Source organism: Oncorhynchus clarkii, chromosome 10, assembly GCF_045791955.1.
Source record: "Oncorhynchus clarkii lewisi isolate Uvic-CL-2024 chromosome 10, UVic_Ocla_1.0, whole genome shotgun sequence".
NCBI classification, from domain to species: domain Eukaryota; kingdom Metazoa; phylum Chordata; class Actinopteri; order Salmoniformes; family Salmonidae; genus Oncorhynchus; species Oncorhynchus clarkii.
The window spans coordinates 43,795,951-43,815,128 of record NC_092156.1 but is presented as its reverse complement, the minus strand read 5'-3'; the positions used below and the strand labels follow the sequence as shown (position 1 = coordinate 43,815,128).

Genomic DNA, 19,178 nt, shown 5'->3' with positions numbered 1-19,178 from the left:
GCAGTCCATGAGGAGATGCACTGCAGTACTTAATGCAGCTGGTGGCCACACCAGATACTATTACTTTTGATTTTGACCCCTCCTTTGTTCAGGGACACATTATTCAATTTATGTTAGTCCCACGTCTGTGGAACTTGTTCTTTTTATGTCTCAGTTGTTGAATCTTATGTTTATACAAATATTTACGTGACGTTTGCTGAAAATAAACGCAGTCGACAGTGAGAGGACGTTTCTTTTTTTTCTGAGCTTATATGTGGACGATATGCGGTCAATGAAGAAGTTAGGTTGGTCCTACAATTTCAAAAGGCTCCCACATAGCACGTGGGCGAGGCTAAATGCAACCAATAGGCATAAGACCGAACTGACTCCCCTTCACGTTACCTGCCTGTAGAGCTTCAGTAAACCACAGACGAGAGGAGTTCATTCTATGAAATTGAGTTCCTCAAATTTACCTAAAGTGACAAGAAGTATGGAAAGGAGGTAAGAGACTAAGCTTCTTTTCTTTGTATACAAAGACAGCAGAGCACACTAGATACATTTTACTTCCATATAAATGTACGTGTCTGCTGCCTAAGAATGTCTAAACAGCCCAGGAATAGATCTTTGATTCAGTTCCTAAACTATGTTGTTTTGACCTCCTTTTCAGTCAAATGAGGACATTCAGGGGAATGACATGGACGAAACTTTAAAAAACAACATATTTCTCCATGTGAGTGATGACAACTCAGTCAGATTTTATCCTTTGAGAACTCTTTAAAGCCATGAAACACAGTAAAAGTGTCCTGGTTTATTAGATGTGTAAAGCCATCTCTCTGTAAGGCTCTTATATCAAATCCCATCTGATGGTCAGATTTAGTCTTTTTCAATATATAGCCAAACATCTAATTCAACAATTTGATTCACCCATTCCTTAACTCTAAACTACTTACAAAGAGAAGATGACTCCATGTAGAATTTACACTTAAATATGAAGGGAAATAGAATAGCTGTCTAACCATTGAACACAATAAAGTATGAATCACTTGTTACAAATGAACACACACAAATGTACAGTAAATAGTCTCATTAAATTAAATGACACGCTATTGTGCCAAACGTGTTAAGTTTACATTCCATTTTTTTAAAGGACAAACAACTGTAGAGGTATCCAAATATACATTCTTGTAAGAGTTCAACATGGCTTATTTTCTGTACTGAGCATCCCCGCACATCTCTTTTAACATACAGAAATGCATCACACCTTAAAAAAAATCCTTTATAAAACAGTATATCACAGTATATACAATTACTACTGGTCACAAGCAGTTAGGGGTTAGATCTGTAATTCTCATAGTGCGTTGGATCAATGAGACTGTGGATATGTGCAGTCATTATTCAAGATCACATCCAAAACAATAATAGTATTATGTGCTTATGTAGGTGAAAAATAACTAACTAATTACTGACTAGTCCAAGAGTGTTGAAAGCGGAGTAAAACAAATGCCAGGAGGGCAAAGAAACAGACGGTAGGAGTCATCTATCCAACATTAATAGATGACAATTCCTACAACTGAGACTAAGCAAATGGATCTACTGTTGCTAATGACAGAGAATCTGGTGAGGGCAATAGGAGGATGGACATGATTCAAAAAAATGATGCTGTATATAAACACAGTTCTTGTTCATTTTTAAATCTTTGATCCTCTCTGGGGAGACCTGCGTGGTGCTCTTCACCCGGAGTGCTTCAGGAAAGTATGCGGTAAAAGAGAAAGAGAGACCAGGAGAACCAGATAGGGTCCTACCACTTGCCCCTCTTGCTCCAGTCCTTGGGGGTGAAGTGAAGGCATTTGGAGTCAATGCGCAGGTGACGCTTCTGCATTGCCCTCTCATGCCCCTCCACTATGTCCTCCGAAAGAGTCAGGATATACTGGCCCTGAGAAGCCACAGGGAGAGAAGAGGTTCAAATATGCTGATCAAGATTGCCCTTTCATTAAAAAATAAAAAATAAAAATAAAAAGTGAAGTGCTGTTCCCTGCACTAGTATTTCTCACCTTATAGTAGTTAATTAGGTTAAGGTACTGAAGTGTAGATATGACATCCTCTTTCTTCACACTGGTGATCTCGCTGATGTCACTGGAAATACACAAGATGCATGATATTAGGTTACAGAAATAACAGCAGATTGAGCTGTAAGAGAGAACAAGCTGGGAGAACAGGACAGAGGCGTACTTGATGGTGATCTGCGGCCGCTCCCCGTTGTCAGGCTTGAGGTCCATGAGTATCTCCAGGATGGTCTGGGACCAGTAGGAGCGGTAGGAGAGCAGCCCCAGGTCAGACAGAGGCTTCTCTGGTGTGCCCGTCTTCCCCTCTACCTTAGACAGCTCATAACCTGATGACCAAAAGACGAACACCTTCAGTTATGGCATACTGAATGGCCACATTTCAACACACTCCCACACAGGTAGAACACTGTGTAGACTGTTTGATTTAAAATGTTTATTTCACCTTTATTTAACCAGGTAGGCCAGTTGAGAACAAGTTCTCATTTACAACTGCGACCTGGCCAAGATAAAGCAAAGCAGTGTGACAAAAACAACACAGAGTTACACATAAACAAACGCACAGTCAATAACACAAAAGAAAAGAAAAATAGAAAAATCTATGTACAGTGTGTGCAAATGTAGACGAGTAGGGAGGTAGGCAATAAATAGGCCCTAGAGGCGAAAATAATTCAAATGTAGCATTAATACTGTAGTGATAGATATGCAGATGTTGATGTGCAAGTAGAGATTATGGGGTGCAAAAGAACATGAGGGTGTAATAATATGGGGATGAGGTAGTTGGGTGTGCTATTACAGATTGGCTGTGTACAGGTACAGTGATCAATAAGCTGATGCTTAAAGTTAGAGAGGGAGATATAAGTCTCCAGCTTCAGAGATTTTTGCTATTTGTTCCAGTCATTGGCAGCAGAGAACTGGAAGGAAAGGCGGCCAAAGGAAGTTTTGGCTTTGGGGATGACAAGTGCAATATACCTGCTGGAGTGCATGCTACGGGTGGTTGTTGCTATGGTGACCAGTGAGCTGAGATAAGGCGAGGCTTTACCTAGCAAAGACTTATAGATGACCTGGAGCCAGTGGGTTTGTACGCCCTAGATCCAAAATTATTATTAAAATCCACGGTTTAAAGTCAGTAACTTCTTTCTGGTTCACTTACTGAACTCAATGAGCAATTTGCCGTAGCCTCTCCGCTGGTAGGGAGGTAAGGTGAGGATACAGGCCACGTTGTAATCTTCCGTTGACTCTTTCTCCTGTGCACAGAAAAAAAAAGAAGAAAAGACTAAGTCGGCTACATTTTCAACATGTCTAAGGGTTTGGTTGTAATGTCAAGTATTACACAGTATTATTGCTGATCTTCATGAGCAACGGGTTTAACTGCAAGGTGCAGGTGATAAGAAGCCTTTCATGTACCTTGGAGAAGTAGCCCACTATGTGGAAGCCCTTGGAGTCGTACTCTGTCATGACGTAGAAGAGGAAGGGGTCTGTGTCATAGTACAGCGTCTTGTGGTCCAGGAAACACTTGGCCAGTAAACACAGGTTCTGAGAGTATGTCTGGCAAACATGGAAGAAACAAGAGTTGTTAAGCGAGAAACTCATTACAGTGATGAGGTGTGACCAGGCAGCAGGGAGGATCATGGACATTACTCACTTTGTTTTTTCTGCCATCTATTTCAAAAAAGGAGATGGTGCCCTTGCGGTAGATCTCATTGCCAGGTGGATGCCGAAGATTACACTTGGTCTGAATGAGAGAGGACAATAATATGTGACAACATGTTCTGCAGTTCAAACGCAATACTACGACTGCACAGCAACCCTCTCCCCTCTGGCTCTTGTATTGGTGTTACATACATTTCATTGAGATATTCCAATCTAGTATCTCACCAGATGCCTCTGCAGACACTTGAGGCTCTTGAGGTACTTCAAGCAGAACTCACAGAGGTAGAGAATAGGCAATGTGGTCAGTTCCTGTGGGTAGGGCGAGAAGTACCAGGGCTTCAGCCTGTGGCGGCCCAGTTCAATGCAGTCAATGTTCTTCATACGCGTGACAATGTCGTCATGGCTACGGTCCGACACCAGACTGCCAGTCATGCGAGGGGTGGAGGGGATGCCATCAGAGCTGTCCTGCGAGTCCTGATGCAAGATGGTAGGAAGGGAGCAGCGGAAAGGAAGAGAACGATATTATTACATTGTCTGATACATCGCTTAGAATCTTGTCAAAATAAAAGGGAACTAATAAAGATGAAATAACTGATTAAAAATAGGGAGCATTCCTTACAAAGCTCTCACATGAGATACCAAAGGTCTGATTGAAGGCCATAACCTTTAAAATAATTCCATAAACAAAGAGACAGGCCAACAGGCAATGAGAAGGAAATGAGACGGACCTCTCCTGGCTGCAGATAGACATTGGCACATCGAGGGCTGTTGTTATACTGGAAAACCTTTATTATCTAGCAGAAAAACACAAGCGGACGAGGGCTTTTGGACACTGATTTAGAAAGGGAAGGAAAATTATTATTGTTTATACTAATTTTATCAATGTGGGAAGATTCAGGAGTTAAAGGTCACCAGGGATATTTCTGCATATATTATATTGACCTGTTCTTTATTTCCTTGTTAATTTGGGAGGGATATCTTAACATTAAAACAGAAAGGGGAAGGCAATAATTCACAATGGTCAATAATTCCAGAATTCACACATAATTATGTAAAATGCAGTTCCGCCTTCTCACACCATCACTAGCTACAATGCTGCAAGTAACATTGTTGAAAATGTGCTTGTGCTGATACCAACATTGAATTGACTCGGCTTGCTCAGATTACTGTCTAACTGAAAGCATATAACCATGAAAGGTAAACGTATAGGACTAGGAAAGTACGATCCTGTTAGTCAACGCTAATCTAGTATCCCGGCTCATTCTAGTCTAGCATAGTAAGGGCTCTATCGCTAACTGGGTATTAGTGACATCCATAAGAAGTTTGTCCTGTATTAAAATCTGTTTTCTTTTTGACCTATTCAAGCTAAAAGGATGCTGACGTAATGTCTGAAAACAGAAGAATGACTTGTTTATGCCAGTATGTTGCTAAAGTGTGTTACTCTACAAATGTGACTGATGGGAGCAGATACGGAGGTCTACAGTTGAAATGAGGGCAAATAATGACTTGGTTAAAGAAGCAATTCCCATAATCCCTAAAGTGTTCCATACCTCATCGGTTCCCCCGCAGTTGGGAGGCTGCTTCCTCTTCCTGCCTGGCTGATTGGGCATGGGGCGACGGGCAGTACCATTCTGGGATCATTTGAAAAGGGGGGAGATAAGAAACCAAACACCAACAGAGTAATAGTGGGAGACTAGCGATTGATCATTACTGGAACGCAAAGTTATCAAATGTTGGTTTACCGTGGTGAGAGAGGTAAGCTGCTCATGGTCATCGCGGGCGTTGGATTTGAGGTTGAAGGTGTTGGTGTCCCTTACAGCAGGGTAAACAGATGCCTGGGAGGCTTCAGCCAAACCTGGCAAGGATGGCACGGGGGTTGCCGGGGACACTTGTGTTGCCAGGGACACAGACTCTGCTTTCCTCTTCTGTATGAGAGATGAGACATGGGCAGACATGAGAAAAAGCTCTGGAGCAACTGAAAATAATGAATATTTAAAGATTATGTTGATGGGATTTCAAATCCCAACCACACCACAGACATAACAGGTGTTCTAGCTATATTTTACATTACCAAACAGTCATATACTAGGTCCGGGACAAACCCCCCCACACAGTTATCAATATCACTTACTTGGAAATCATCTACTTTAAGATGTTTCTCCTTGATTTTACAATTATACAACTGTAGGAGTTCTTACATAAATGTGTTTGTTGTCGTTACTATTCAAGTGTAGCTATGAACCCATTCTGACTTTGTGGACCAAACAGGTCTTAATCATGGCTGTGTAGAATGGGTAAATTGATGCTGTACCGGCGTGGGGAGAGTTTTGCCTCTGGAAGGAGCTGTGGCAGTTTGAAGGTTGAGGTCTAGACTCTTCCTCTGAATTTGAACAGAAAGAAAGGGGATTAACTGACAGTCACACTCAAACAATGCGCTGTATTTTCACTTCAACTTATGTTATTCATTGAACATTGTAATAAAAGCCTAATCAATAACCCAGTCAAGATAGCATATACTTGAGTAGATCAAAACAAAAACATATGTTTTGCATAGAGACTGAGCATGATTTAAAAATAGAATGACCTAATAAAAAGGTCAAGACAATACAAACCTGTTTATGTTTCATAATAAACTTAGGCCGGACAAAGTTGAATTACTGTTCAACGGATGCCCCGCCTCACTTTTCTCCACCCCCCCAAAATAGAAAAATAATAAGCAAAGAGGCACTGAGTTTGAAGGTAGGCCTTGAAATATATCCACAGGTACACCTCCAATTGACTCAAATTATGTCAATTAGCTTATCAGAAGCTTCTAAAGCCATGACATTATTTTCTGGAATTTTCCAAGCTGTTTAAAGGCACAGTCAACTTAGTGCATGTAAACTTCTGACCCACTGGAATTGTGATACAGTGAATTATAAGTTAAATAATCTGACTGTAAACAATTGTTGGAAAAATTACTTGTGTCATGCACAAAGTAGATGTCCTAACCTTGCCAAAACTATAGTTTGTTAACAAGAAATTAGTGGAGTGGTTGAAAACTAATGACTCCAACCTAAGTGTATGTAAACTTCTGACTTCAACTGTATGCGGCACTTTGTTTATAATGCACTGTCCGTTCTCCCTTGAGGCTTTCCCAAGTTGATGCCCAAGAGACCAAACAGCCTCAGATCATGTTTTGAGCCTCGGATTGGACAGTGAAACACACGCTGGCACCTGCAGGCAACGTGCAGATGTTTCATTTCTCTCTCATGACGGAAGTCAGCGCAAAGTCCTACTACTTATGTGTCCAGGTTAAACGTGGGACGTCCCTCATTATAAACAAACAGTCAATTAAATCCATGGTTATTGCATCATTTTCAGATCTATTGGAAGCGATTAATAGATGAAACAATGTAATTTAACCAATTGGCTGGCCAGAGATTAGGGCATTCATCAGCAAAGACGCAGGCCAACCGATAATATCGCGACGGAATGCGTTTGAAGTGATGATGCACCGCCAAGAACAGCTAGCATGTCCAGTAAAGTACATCGCCAGTGGCACGCACACAAATCAGCAGGTGGGGGCTTTTCGTGGCCACCAGACGAGACAATTGAAGGAGGATGCGGTGAGAAGTTACTGGGCTCAAATTTATTCACGCTTGATCTATATAGATTGATGCTTCCAATTGTGCATGTTATAAACAACATTTTCTTTGATGATAGGTTATACTCTATAGCTGGATTTATGTATACATTTCCAATGCTACATTCATTTGGCAGACCTAACTTGATTGACCCTCTTTCTACAAGGCCTAGTCTATGAGAGGCCTAATCATATTTGTATGAATATTTTGATAACACCTATAGGCTATAGAGATGCATTCAGGTAATGAACTCATTATTATGCATCAACATTTTAATTTTATTACAATGATTTATTGTTAACCACTCTGGAATTTGTTAGACTACCACAATGTGGTAAAGTACTGTTATTCATTATCACCTTAACAATTGTTTTGTTTTGTTGCTTGCCCGCCACACTTTTCTGAGGGGAAAATCCGTTAAACAGTGAATCAATTTTGTCTGGCCTTAGGCTAAAACATATGTAAATACATTTGTATATCATCCAACAGAAGAAATACAACACCCCTATTTTGACAATTCTGTCTCTCATCACAGAGGCAAGACCAGAGAAACGTTATTTCACAGAAATCTTGAATTAAGCTACTGGAAGTAGCATTTCACAGATCTTTGAAATTATTCATGAAGCACAAATTGCAAGGTCTATCATTTCATCATGTTCATTGGTCTAATTTAACTAAAACATCATAGCTCCAGAAGACTGCAGACCAAATGGTGGTGATAAACAACTACTCTACAACCCATATGTTAACAAAAACAGCGTTCCAACATCTCAGCATTAAGTATCACTGAACCACGACTGCAGGAAAAGAACATTGGTTATAATGTAGATAGCAAGCAAACAGGGTACAATTGCCAGGACTGGGCTTAAGACACTACTACCAAACCTGAGCTTGTTGTTGCAACACTTGAAAGTCTGGTAGAGAAGTTTTGGTGGGTATAGACTTCTGCTGGGCTTGTGGCTGTGGGGGCCTGCTGGGGGTATGTTGGGGGCCAGCTCCGGCCACTCTTACCACTTCGCTCTCCGGGGAGCTGGGCCGCGACCCCGGAAGCCCGTTCTTAGTGGGCGTTTTAGCTTCCTTCTTAGGGAACTGGAGCTTCTTCATGTCAAGCCTGTCCGGCGTAACCCACTCATCCAGACGCTTGTTGACTTTAAACAAGCAGAGGCACAAACACATATACACACACCTGAGTTGATCTCTAGTCAAATGTTTGCCAACTTGACATTTACCCATATCTGCTTCTTCTGTCAATATCACTGATGTAAATGTGAGTGTATAACTCCAACATTGCCATGACGAAGTATAGGCTACTCACAGTCAATATAGTGGACATAGTAGAGTTTTCTCCCAGGGATCTCTTTCACACTGAGAATTTCAGCCAAGGCTGCAAGGAAAACATCACACGACATGACAGATCTAGAAACCTATCCAATCTGTGGGTCTCTTCGCTATCTGAATTTATACATTGGCTACGAAGCTAGCTAGCAAAGTTTTTGTCTACAAAACACCGTTACGTTAAATGTAACTAACTTCAGCATAGCTACAGAATCTAAATACTTATCTAGCTAACGTTAATGTTTTCGTAACTGATAGACAATTAGTAAACAATTGAAATCTCCATTAAACGTCACCAGTGCCTTTGTTTACTATGTGCCACGACCGTAACTAGCCGCCTGTGTTTTCAAACATTCAGTCATGCCAGTTGTTTTATTAAGCAGCTATTAACCTTTTCGCCAGTTACCCTAGTGGTAGCCAAGAGGACGATACTCACGCCACTCATCTTCGTTTTCCTGATTTTTTCGGAGAACAGGGAGCCTACAGCCCTCGACAACATCGACCTGTCGAAAGATAATATATTGAAAATATATATTCACGAAAGTTGAGGGAACACATCTGGATAAAAACGTTGTAGTTGTATAATGACTTGGGACTATCGAGTACCCACCGACGAATCCGCCATTTTGGTCATCTGCGAACGTACAATGTAGAAGCGCGCAAGTAGTTATGGGAAAATGGCCTGCTCAATGGTTATGGGTATGTTCGAGGGAGTCAATTGTTTACGCAGCATTGATGCGGGTCGTTTCACTATCATTGGAAGACTACTAAAAGTACTGGCTACATGTACATAATCACAAGAACCATGTCCCCAGTCTTAAACTTAAACGAATAAATAAAGCAGTGAGTCCTTAACACAAATAGAAACCTTTCTTTTAGGCATTTAGGCAGTATGCATAGTTAAAACAAAGTTTATTGGTCACATACACAGATTTGCAGATGTTATCGCAGGTGCAGAGAAATGCTTGCGTTTCTATCTCTAACAGTGCAGTAATAATTCTTAGCAATACGCACATAATCCAAAAAGTAAAAATAAGAAATATCAGAACGAGCAATGTCAGATGTCAGAGTCCGGAATAATATATATTACAGACTCTGACATTGCTGGATGGAAGCGGGGTGAAAAGGCCGTGGCTTGGGTGGCTGAGGTCTTTGATGACCTTCTTGGCCTTCCTGTGATAGCAGGTGCTGTAGATGTCCTGGCAGGCAGTCAGTGTGCCCCCAATGATGAGTTGGGCAGACCGTACCCCCCTCTGCGGTTGTGGACGGTAGAATTGCCATACCAGGCTGTGATACAGCACGACAGGATGCTCTCAATGGAGCATCTGTAGAAGTTCGTAAGTGGGCTAATAATTCACTAACTAGCAAAGAATATTAACAAATGTGCATGTGGCTACATGCAGCCTTCGCTTTGATCTCAAAACAAACTCGTAATAATCGCGCCCGCTCATGCTGTAAGACAGTCCAGTGAATGGCACAAATCCATATTGGGCAATGGTCTATTTGCATATAAGCCTACTGCAGCTCTGATTGGTCATAGCGCATTAGTCCGTGTAGAGTATAGGCCTGAGTTGCGCCTGTCAATGCAATAGAATCCTATTCCAATGCGCTGTGCTTACCACAAATGTTCTTGCATAGTTAGTTGTGCATACTAAGTCTTGCATAGTTGGTTTTGTTTCGGTATGTTGCATTGAAAGTGGCTAATATTGTGTTGATTCGATCACAGTTGCTACAGTAAAGGGAAACATTGATAGTGGGAAAACTCTAGAAAGCTGAGTGAAGTTCTTGTGATTCTCTGCGCAGGCTGATATTTATTTTGCATGGCAGTCCTGACATGCGCGCAGTTTAGAGGGAACATTGGTTGCAAAGTTGCTAATTAGCTCAAATGTTAAAGTTGTCCGTGATGATATTTGAACACACAACCTTTGGGTGATAGACTGGTTAGGCTGGTCGACTAGCTGGATAAGCTGGTATTTTTACTAATTAGCTAAAATGCTAAAGTTGTCCGTGATGAGATTCAAACACGCAACCTTTGGGTTGGTAGACTTTCACGTAAGTAACCTTCTGTCTTATGTAACAAATCAAACGTAACATATCATACTCATTTGAATGTCCTGGATTTTCATTTACTTTGTTACATCTAGTCTATGAGGCCAGGCTGGGTAACTAACATGTGCTGGTTTTGCTGGTGACAAGCCTACATTGTGTTTTAGACACTTTGATGCTGGTATGCTGGTGATGCTGCAGCGTACCAGCTTAAACTGGCCACCAGCAAAACCAGCATCAAAGTGTTTAACCTCTAAAAGTCTGAGCTGTAGAGGGAGGGGGGTATCCAAAAAGGTAGGTTTCCAAAAATAATATTACTAAATTATTTGATTAAATATTGAATTTGGTTTAGCCCATAGAAACGCATTGAGTAACACATACATAAATGGCAAAATAGACCGTAAAACATTTTATCATAAGGAATACATTTTTGAAATGTCTTTCCTACATTTGTGAATGCTCAGGAAATATATATACTGTATATATATATTTTTTAAACACATATTTAACACAAAACTACCTCCATTTGTCTGTATGGCTTACCTTCAGACGAGTCCAGTGAAACACGGCCACCTTCCACCGCAGATGAGGAAGGCTGACATAGGAGGCCGAGGTGGATTGAGATGCAGCCCACGCAAAACTGATATCTGTAGCTTAAACTGAAGGATTTTGATGTTTTTTTTTTATTATGTTACTTAGATTGACACAGATTGACGCACCCGCAAGCTGTCTGTGTTACTTAAATTGACACACCAGCTAGCTGTCTATGACAGTATGATGAAACCATAAAGAGAGTTCCAGAGCTTCATCTCATGGATATTTAGAGGGCTTCATGGCCACCAGTCAGCTTGTAAAAGAGCTCCTGGTTCAACACCTCTGTCTGCTCTCTGGTGCGTGTGGCAATGAAGATGTAGACCCCAATGTACTCATGCACAATCTTGCAGGTAGCAGTCACACAGCTGAAGGCAATGTTCACATTGCCATTGAACTCGATGGCCACCTGGAATAAAGAATAGAGGATTTTGGCAATGAAGCCCTTTCTCTACATCACCAGAGTCCTATAAACTCATGGATCAAAATGTATCTCGGCATCCAGTATGAAGGAAGTTAGAGGTAGTTTTCGAGCCAATGCTAACTAGCGTTAGCACAATTACTAGAAGTATATGGTATATAGCTACTACCATGCTAGCAGTTACCATAGATTTCCAGTCATTGTGCTAACGCTAGTTTGCAATTGCTCTTATGCTAGTTAGCAACTTCCTTCAAACTGCACGCAGAAGCATAAAAATGGTATCCACGAGTGACTCTGGGAAGTAGATAAAGGGCTTCATTGCCAAAATCCTGAAGTATCCGTTTAATGGTCTTCAGATAAACATTTAAGTCATAATTAGTTGGGCCAGGCCCTGGCATATCGTCAAATGTACACACACAGAGACACTGAACACTGTACACAAGTCATAATATACATATCTCATTGCAAATGGTGAGGGGAAACCCAGATTTTTGTTGTAAAGAAATTAGTTAAAACCCCAGATCCTTTACCCCCTCCATTGAGCAATGCAACAGTTTTATTTAATTTCCCCAATACAAAATCAAGGACATCTACTGCACTGTACAAACTACACCTTGCTTAGGACCTGCCCCTCTGCTTCAGACTGAGCCTCCCAGCTGCAGTTTAAACAAATTCTAATTGACAACCCCAACATCTGTCTCTGAAATTGTCCAAACTATGAGTTAAACTATCTGCCCCTGTCCCTATTCTATCAGCAATCATAAAATCCAGCCTCATTCTTCTCAGAAAACTGCCTCCCTTATGCTAACATTGAACAAAACCTGGACTGGACCCCAACACCCTAAGCAATTACATACCAATTTCCAACTTGCCATTTCTATGAAAGGTCTTTGTATGTGTGGTCTCAATACAGCTACATAACTACCTTTCAACCAACAATCTGCATGAACCCTTCTAGTCCGGCTTCTGTGCATGGCAGAGAACAAAGACAGCCCTGGTAAAAGTAACAAATAGCTTGTTGATGGCAGCTGATGGAGACACTAGTATCCTTTTACTTCTGGGCATGACAGCAGCATTTGACACACCGAATCATGAGATTCTCATCAGCAGACTTAAGAACTTGCTTGGATTCTCTGGCACAGAGACTGACAGACAAGAATTTGTGACTCTTGGTAATTATAAATCCAACCCTGCCACAGTCACTCAAGGGGTTCCACAGGGCTCTGTTCTGGGGGCCACTCTTGTTCTCTATATACATGCTAGCACTTGGTATACTAATCTGAAGATCTGGATGAAACTTTAATATTTATGCAGATGACACACAAAAGTACACTACATTACGAAAAGTATGTGGATCAAATCCAATCAACTTATTAGCCCTTCTTTGATCAGCTTATATCTCAAAGTGCTGTACAGAAACCCAGCCGAAAACCCCAAACAGCAAGCAATGCAGGTGTAGACACCTGCATGTCGAAAATCATGGGCATTAAAAATGGAGTTGGTCTCCCATTTGCTGCTATTACAGCCTTCACTCTTCTGGGATGGCTTTCCACTAGATGTTGGAACATTGCTGTGGGGAGCATTAGTGAGATCGGGCACTGATGTTGGGCGATTAGGCCTGGCTCGCAGTTGGCGTTCCAATTCAATCCAAAGGTGTTCGATGGGTTGTGGTCATGGCTCTGTGCAGGCCAGTGAAGTTCTTCCACACTGATCTCGACAAACCATTTCTGTATGGACCTCGCTTTGTGCAGGGGAGTATTGTCATGCTAAAACAGGAAAGGGCCTTCCCTAAACTGTTGCCACAAAGTTGGAAGCACAGAATCATCTAGAATGCCATTATATGCTGTAGTGTTAATGTGTCTCTTCACTAGAAATAAGGGGCCTAGCCTGAATAATGAAAAACAGCCCCAGACCATTATTCCTCCTCCACTAAACTTTACAGTTGGCACTATTCATTCGGGCAGGTAGCGTTCTCCTGGCATCCGCCAAACCAGTCTGTCGGACTGCCAGATGGTGAAACGTGATTCATCACTCCAGAGAACGTGCTCCGGAGACCAATGGCGGCGAGCTTTACACCACTCCAGCCGATGCTTGGAGTTGCGCATTGTGACCTTAGGCTTGTGTGCGGCTGCTCGGCCATGGAACCCCATTTCATGAAGTTTCTGACGAACAGTTATTGTGCTGACGTTGCTTCTAGAGACAGTTTGGAACTCGGTTTGGAACCGACAGTTTGGAACCGAGGACAGATGATTTTTATACGCTAAGCGCTTCAGCACTCGGCGGTCCCGTTCTGTGAGCTTGTGTGGCTTACCACTTCGCGGCTGAGCCGTTGTTGCTCCTAGACGTTTCCACTTCACAATAACAGCACTTACAGTTGACCGGGGCAGCTCTAGCAGAGCAGGAATTTGACGAACTGACTTGTTGGAAAGGTGGCATCCTATGACGGTGCCACGTTGAAAGTCACTGAGCTCTTCACTAAGGCCATTCTACTGACAACCCACAACTTTTCTTTTTTAACTTTCTTTTTTTACCACCTTTTTCTCTCCAATTTCGTCATATCCAATTAGGATCTTGTGTCATCGCTGCAACTCCCCAACGGGCACGGGAGAGGCAAAGGTCGAGTAAACACCTGCTTGCCTAACTCAGTTGAAACACTGCACCCGGCTCCCTGCACCCGGCTCACCACAAGGAGTCGCTAGAGTGCAATGAGCCAAGGCAAGCCCCCTCGGCCAAACCCTCCCCTAACCCTATTGACGCTGGTCCAATTGTGCGCCACCCTATGGAACTCCCGGTCACGGCCGGTTGTGACACAGCCTGGGATCAAACCGAAGGCTGTAGTGACGCCGCAACACTGCGATACAGTGCCTTAGACCACTGTACAAACTCGGGAATCCTCGTCAACCCACCTCTAACCCACATTGAATCCTGCCTCTCTGCAATAAAAACATAAATGCAACAAAACTTCCTCTAGCTCAACAGTGATAAAATGGAACTCCTCATAGGCACCAAATCCACCTTCACCAAAGCTGGCAACCTCACCCTCATCATTGATGACACCATTGTCTCTCCCTCCCTCCACGCACGCAACCTTGGTGTCATCCTGGACTCCACCCTCTCCTTTGACCACCACATAAGAGACTGTCAAATCCTCATTCTTCCACCTCCACAACATTGCCAAAGTCAGGTCCTCCCTCTCCCGTCCAGCCCCTGAAACCCGCATACATGCATTCATCTCCTTCCGTCTTGACTACTACAATTCACTTCTCTCCGGCATCAACTCAAGCTCCCTCCATAAGCTCCAAAATCTTCAAAACCCTGCAGCCCGACTCCTCACCCACAGTCCTGGCAGCACATCCCCCCTGTTCTTCCATCAACTTCACTGGTTCCCTGTCTCCCAACGCCGATTACAAGATCCTCTCAGACCTTAATTTCCCCTGCCAACCCACACACGCACTCGGTTCCACCAAAACAGGCCACCTTGTCATTCCTAGGTCGAAGCTCCAGAACTTCGGCGACAGGGCCTTCTCCAGGGTTTCTCCTAGGCTCTGGAACTTCCTCCCTCCAGCCATCCATGAGTCCATCACTATCTTTCAGTCTCTCCTAAAGCCCCACCTCTTTGATAAGGCCTTCCCTTAAGCCCCCCCCCCCCCCCCCCCCCCCCCCACACACACACACACACAAGCTAAGAAATACACTACAAAGACACTCCTTTCTTCAACATACTGAGCAGCACCTAACCCTTACCCTACCCCTTACCCTAAACCGGGTTCGCATCCTAACGACCAATCCCGCCCCTTATCCTAAACCAGGTTTGTATCCAAATCCCAACACTCCCCTCCCCATACTGCTACATCACACTCTTTCCCTTCTTTGAGCCAGCCCCTCTCTTTACTCATATTCTGATGTTTTGTTTTGACTCCTGTTTTTCATTTCCTTTCTACAATTGTTAAGCGATTTTGGGTCCTTGAAAAGTGCAGTAAGTCCCATGTATTATTATAATAGCTAAGTGAGTTGTTAGATGCATTTTTCCCCTTACCGCATCACTTTATAGACAGAAGATCACTGCTAAACATAAAATAAATATGTTTATCTGTCTCTCGGTGACCACCCGTAACTTCACAACGAAGGCGACTACAAATACAAAGCTGCCAATGTCTTTGCAATTGTTACAAACAAGAGAAGCACAAAAAGATGCTTCAAATGAAAAACTGAGATCACTGCATTAAAATATAAATAGCCTACTGTCATGACGTTGCCCTCTTTGGGTACAGCGAGCACCATCCCCCGCTCTCTGCTTCTACAACCAGACTGCTGTGGTCAGAGAGAGGTCGTAAATTCCTGAGGAGAAGACCCTGCCTCATGGCCACACAGTATAAGAGACAGAGTAAATTTTCATAGAGAACATAGGAATTTCTTCCACCTCACAGAACTTGAGGTCCTAACAAATTTCATGTTCTGGAGAAGGTATAAAAGATCGGTGAAGAATGCAGCTACTAACTGGTCCGTTTGTTACAACTTGGGGAAGCTCATGGGAGACGGTGTGGCCATATTACCATAACGATGTTTATATAATAGCCTCAGATATGAGGTTTATTTCTTATTGTTGTATAAGATGAATGAGTGAGTATGATACTGTTTGTAAAATTGTGTAATGTGATTTTGGAATGTTTAATGAAGGAAACTCCAATTCCCTTTTGAGTTTAACTAAATCAGAGGACCGCCCATGAGCCCAGTTACCCCAACTGGCATCCTGGGACAGCCCCTTTTCTGCAATTCCGAATAAAACCCAACTTTGAGAAATCCTCAGGCAGACCATGTTTCTCTCAATCACAGGAGTACAAAGGTTGCAGACCATTGCTGAATCTTTTAACCATACCATGTGGTTAAACTCTTAGACTATCGATACCGACATAATAAGAACAAGTCTTTGATATTAATTACTAGTCTGCAGCTAGGAATTCGGTATCATTGAACGCGAAGAACGACAACCGCTGAAACATCCATTCTACAACAACATGAATGAATGTCACTCTGAACTATCCACTATAACCACGAGAGAGAGAGAGAGAGAGAGAGAATTCTACAAAATAAATAAACTTTTCAACAGTGATCAAGACGACACACTGACCGTAAATATATATATATTGATTGCAATTGTTCCCGAATGAGTGAGCGTTCATGTGTAAAGAATTAGCATTTCAATTGTTATAATTATTAACTCTGTAGTGACTTCTTAGTCGACCCCCACTTCCCTTTTGTCTAACAAGCCGCGATGCCGGTTTAGCCCACTAGGGCACATTCTCTTATAATTTCTTGTAACCATATTTACCTTGTTGTTTTGTTTATGCATTTCTGTGAATTACTTAGTTAGTAATAAATAAATGATTTAAGACTATTGATGTATGGATGACTTATAGTGAAGACTGGGTTCATGCAGATAACCAACAATTTACGACGTTTGGAATGAGACTAACGTGAGGTAAAATAAATAAATAATTAATCAGAAGACTATTGATCAGATATGAAAATATCTGAAAGGTTATATTGGGAAATTATACCTTTGTAATCTGAATATTTTCCTTGGTGCCCGACTTACTAGTTAATTACGGTTAACATGATTAATCAGTTTGATCGCATAATACACTAATTACAGAGAATCTTTGATAAAAACTAAGTCTTCAATTTAATGATAGTAAAGACACAACACTACCTACAGTACAAGCTACATAGGCCAGTATTTCATGTTCATTCAATTTTGTTTTATTTATTATTTGGCTACTTTCTGTCATTTTTGCCTCAATATATTTCATGATATGTAGCCTAATGTGCGCAATGATGTGCCAAATCTTGATTAAGGGCATTATTACAAGGTTAGCATTAGAATAAGCCGCCTCAATATTTGCAGCTATAGGTGATAATATCTCTCTAGGAGCTGATCCATCGTCAGTATTGTGGAATAATATTAAGGTAAGATTTAAATGGAGAAAGCGGATCTGAGAGCAGCACTGCTTTTCTTTCGAACCTATCAGTATCAACACATGCCTTAATGACGCACATAGCGACTGACCGTTCTCTCTGCATGGTGTTTTGGGTAACACGTGTTACATCTTTGGCCATTATAGGAAAGCTGCATCGTTAAAATACTCGTAAGCCTAAGTTCCATCGCTATCGGGAAACCAGGCCCTGGTCACACCAGTCCACAAATCTGTGCAGCATGGGTGACAGGCCCTGGTCACACCAGTCCACAAATCTGTGCAGCATGGGTGACGGGCCCTGGTCACACCAGTCCACAAATCTGTGCAGCATGGGTGACAGGCCCTGGTCACACCAGTCCACAAATCTGTGCAGCATGGGTGACAGGCCCTGGTCACACCAGTCCACAAATCTGTGTAGCATGGGTGACAGGCCCTGGTCACACCAGTCCACAAATCTGTGTAGCATGGGTGACAGGCCCTGGTCACACCAGTCCACAAATCTGTGCAGCATGGGTGACAAGCCCTGGTCACACCAGTCTACAAATCTGTGCAGCATGGGTGACAGGCCCTGGTCACACCAGTCCACAAATCTGTGCAGCATGGGTGACAGGCCCTGGTCACACCAGTCCACAAATCTGTGCAGCATGGGTGACAGGCCCTGGTCACACCAGTCCAAAAAACTGTCTGGTCACACCAGTCCACAAATCTGTGCAGCATGGGTGACAGGCCCTGGTCACACCAGTCCACAAATCTGTGCAGCATGGGTGACAGGCCCTGGTCACACCAGTCCACAAATCTGTGCAGCATGGGTGACAGGCACTGGTCACACCAGTCCACAAATCTGTGCAGCATGGGTGACAGGCCCTGGTCACACCAGTCCACAAATCTGTGCAGCATGGGTGACAGGCCCTGGTCACACCAGTCCACAAATCTGTGTAGCATGGGTGACAGGCCCTGGTCACACCAGTCCACAAATCTGTGCAGCATGGGTGACAGGCCTTAATGTGGCCTCTCGGCTCTGGAATGTTCTACCCGCACATTCATTTTTGTGTGTTTTGTTTTATACCTTATGCACATTGAGCCTGGGAAAGGCACTTTACAAATGAAATATTATTATTATTAATACATATTTGATAGAATACAGACCAAGTAGCAGATACATGAAGAAACATAATTAGGTAGAATGTGAGACGTGTACCTGCTGGATATCCCAGTTGACATTCCACTGCTTCATGGTGTTGTATCTCCACGTCTTCACCACATCTCCGGTGCCGAGGTCAATGGCGGCAGGGTAGCCTAGTGGTTAGAGCATTGGACTAGTAACCTGAAGGTTGCAAGTTCAAATCCCCGAGCTGACAAGATACAAATCTGTCGTTCTGCCCATGAACAGGCCCACTGTAACCCACTAGGTTCCTAGGCCGTCATTGAAAATAATTTGTTCTTAACTGACTTGCCTAGTTAAATAAAGGTAAAATTAAAAAATGCGGATGAG

At 42.6% G+C, this 19,178-nt stretch overlaps 1 protein-coding gene across 4 annotated transcripts; it reads right to left on the bottom strand.

The window, feature by feature from the left end:
• Positions 1-772: 772 nt before the first annotated feature.
• LOC139418538 (histone acetyltransferase KAT5-like) lies at positions 773-11,465 on the bottom strand. Of its 4 annotated transcripts, none has more exons than XM_071168084.1 (15): positions 11,243-11,465; positions 9,090-9,156; positions 8,634-8,702; positions 8,204-8,466; positions 6,004-6,072; positions 5,435-5,617; positions 5,243-5,323; positions 4,421-4,486; positions 3,918-4,166; positions 3,685-3,774; positions 3,447-3,587; positions 3,193-3,286; positions 2,209-2,368; positions 2,031-2,112; positions 773-1,912 (listed from the first exon to the last, which is right to left on the bottom strand). In XM_071168084.1, the coding sequence occupies exons 4-15, from the start codon at positions 8,420-8,422 to the stop codon at positions 1,778-1,780; spliced, it is 1,569 nt and encodes a 522-aa protein (XP_071024185.1). In that variant the 5' UTR covers positions 8,423-8,466; positions 8,634-8,702; positions 9,090-9,156; positions 11,243-11,465; the 3' UTR covers positions 773-1,777. The 4 variants fall into 4 exon arrangements, with proteins under 4 accessions (XP_071024185.1, XP_071024182.1, XP_071024184.1 ...); XM_071168081.1 differs by lacking the exon at positions 11,243-11,465 and adding an exon at positions 9,264-9,316; XM_071168083.1 differs by lacking the exon at positions 11,243-11,465 and adding an exon at positions 9,264-9,296 and having other exon boundaries at positions 8,330-8,466.
• Positions 11,466-19,178: the final 7,713 nt, after the last annotated feature.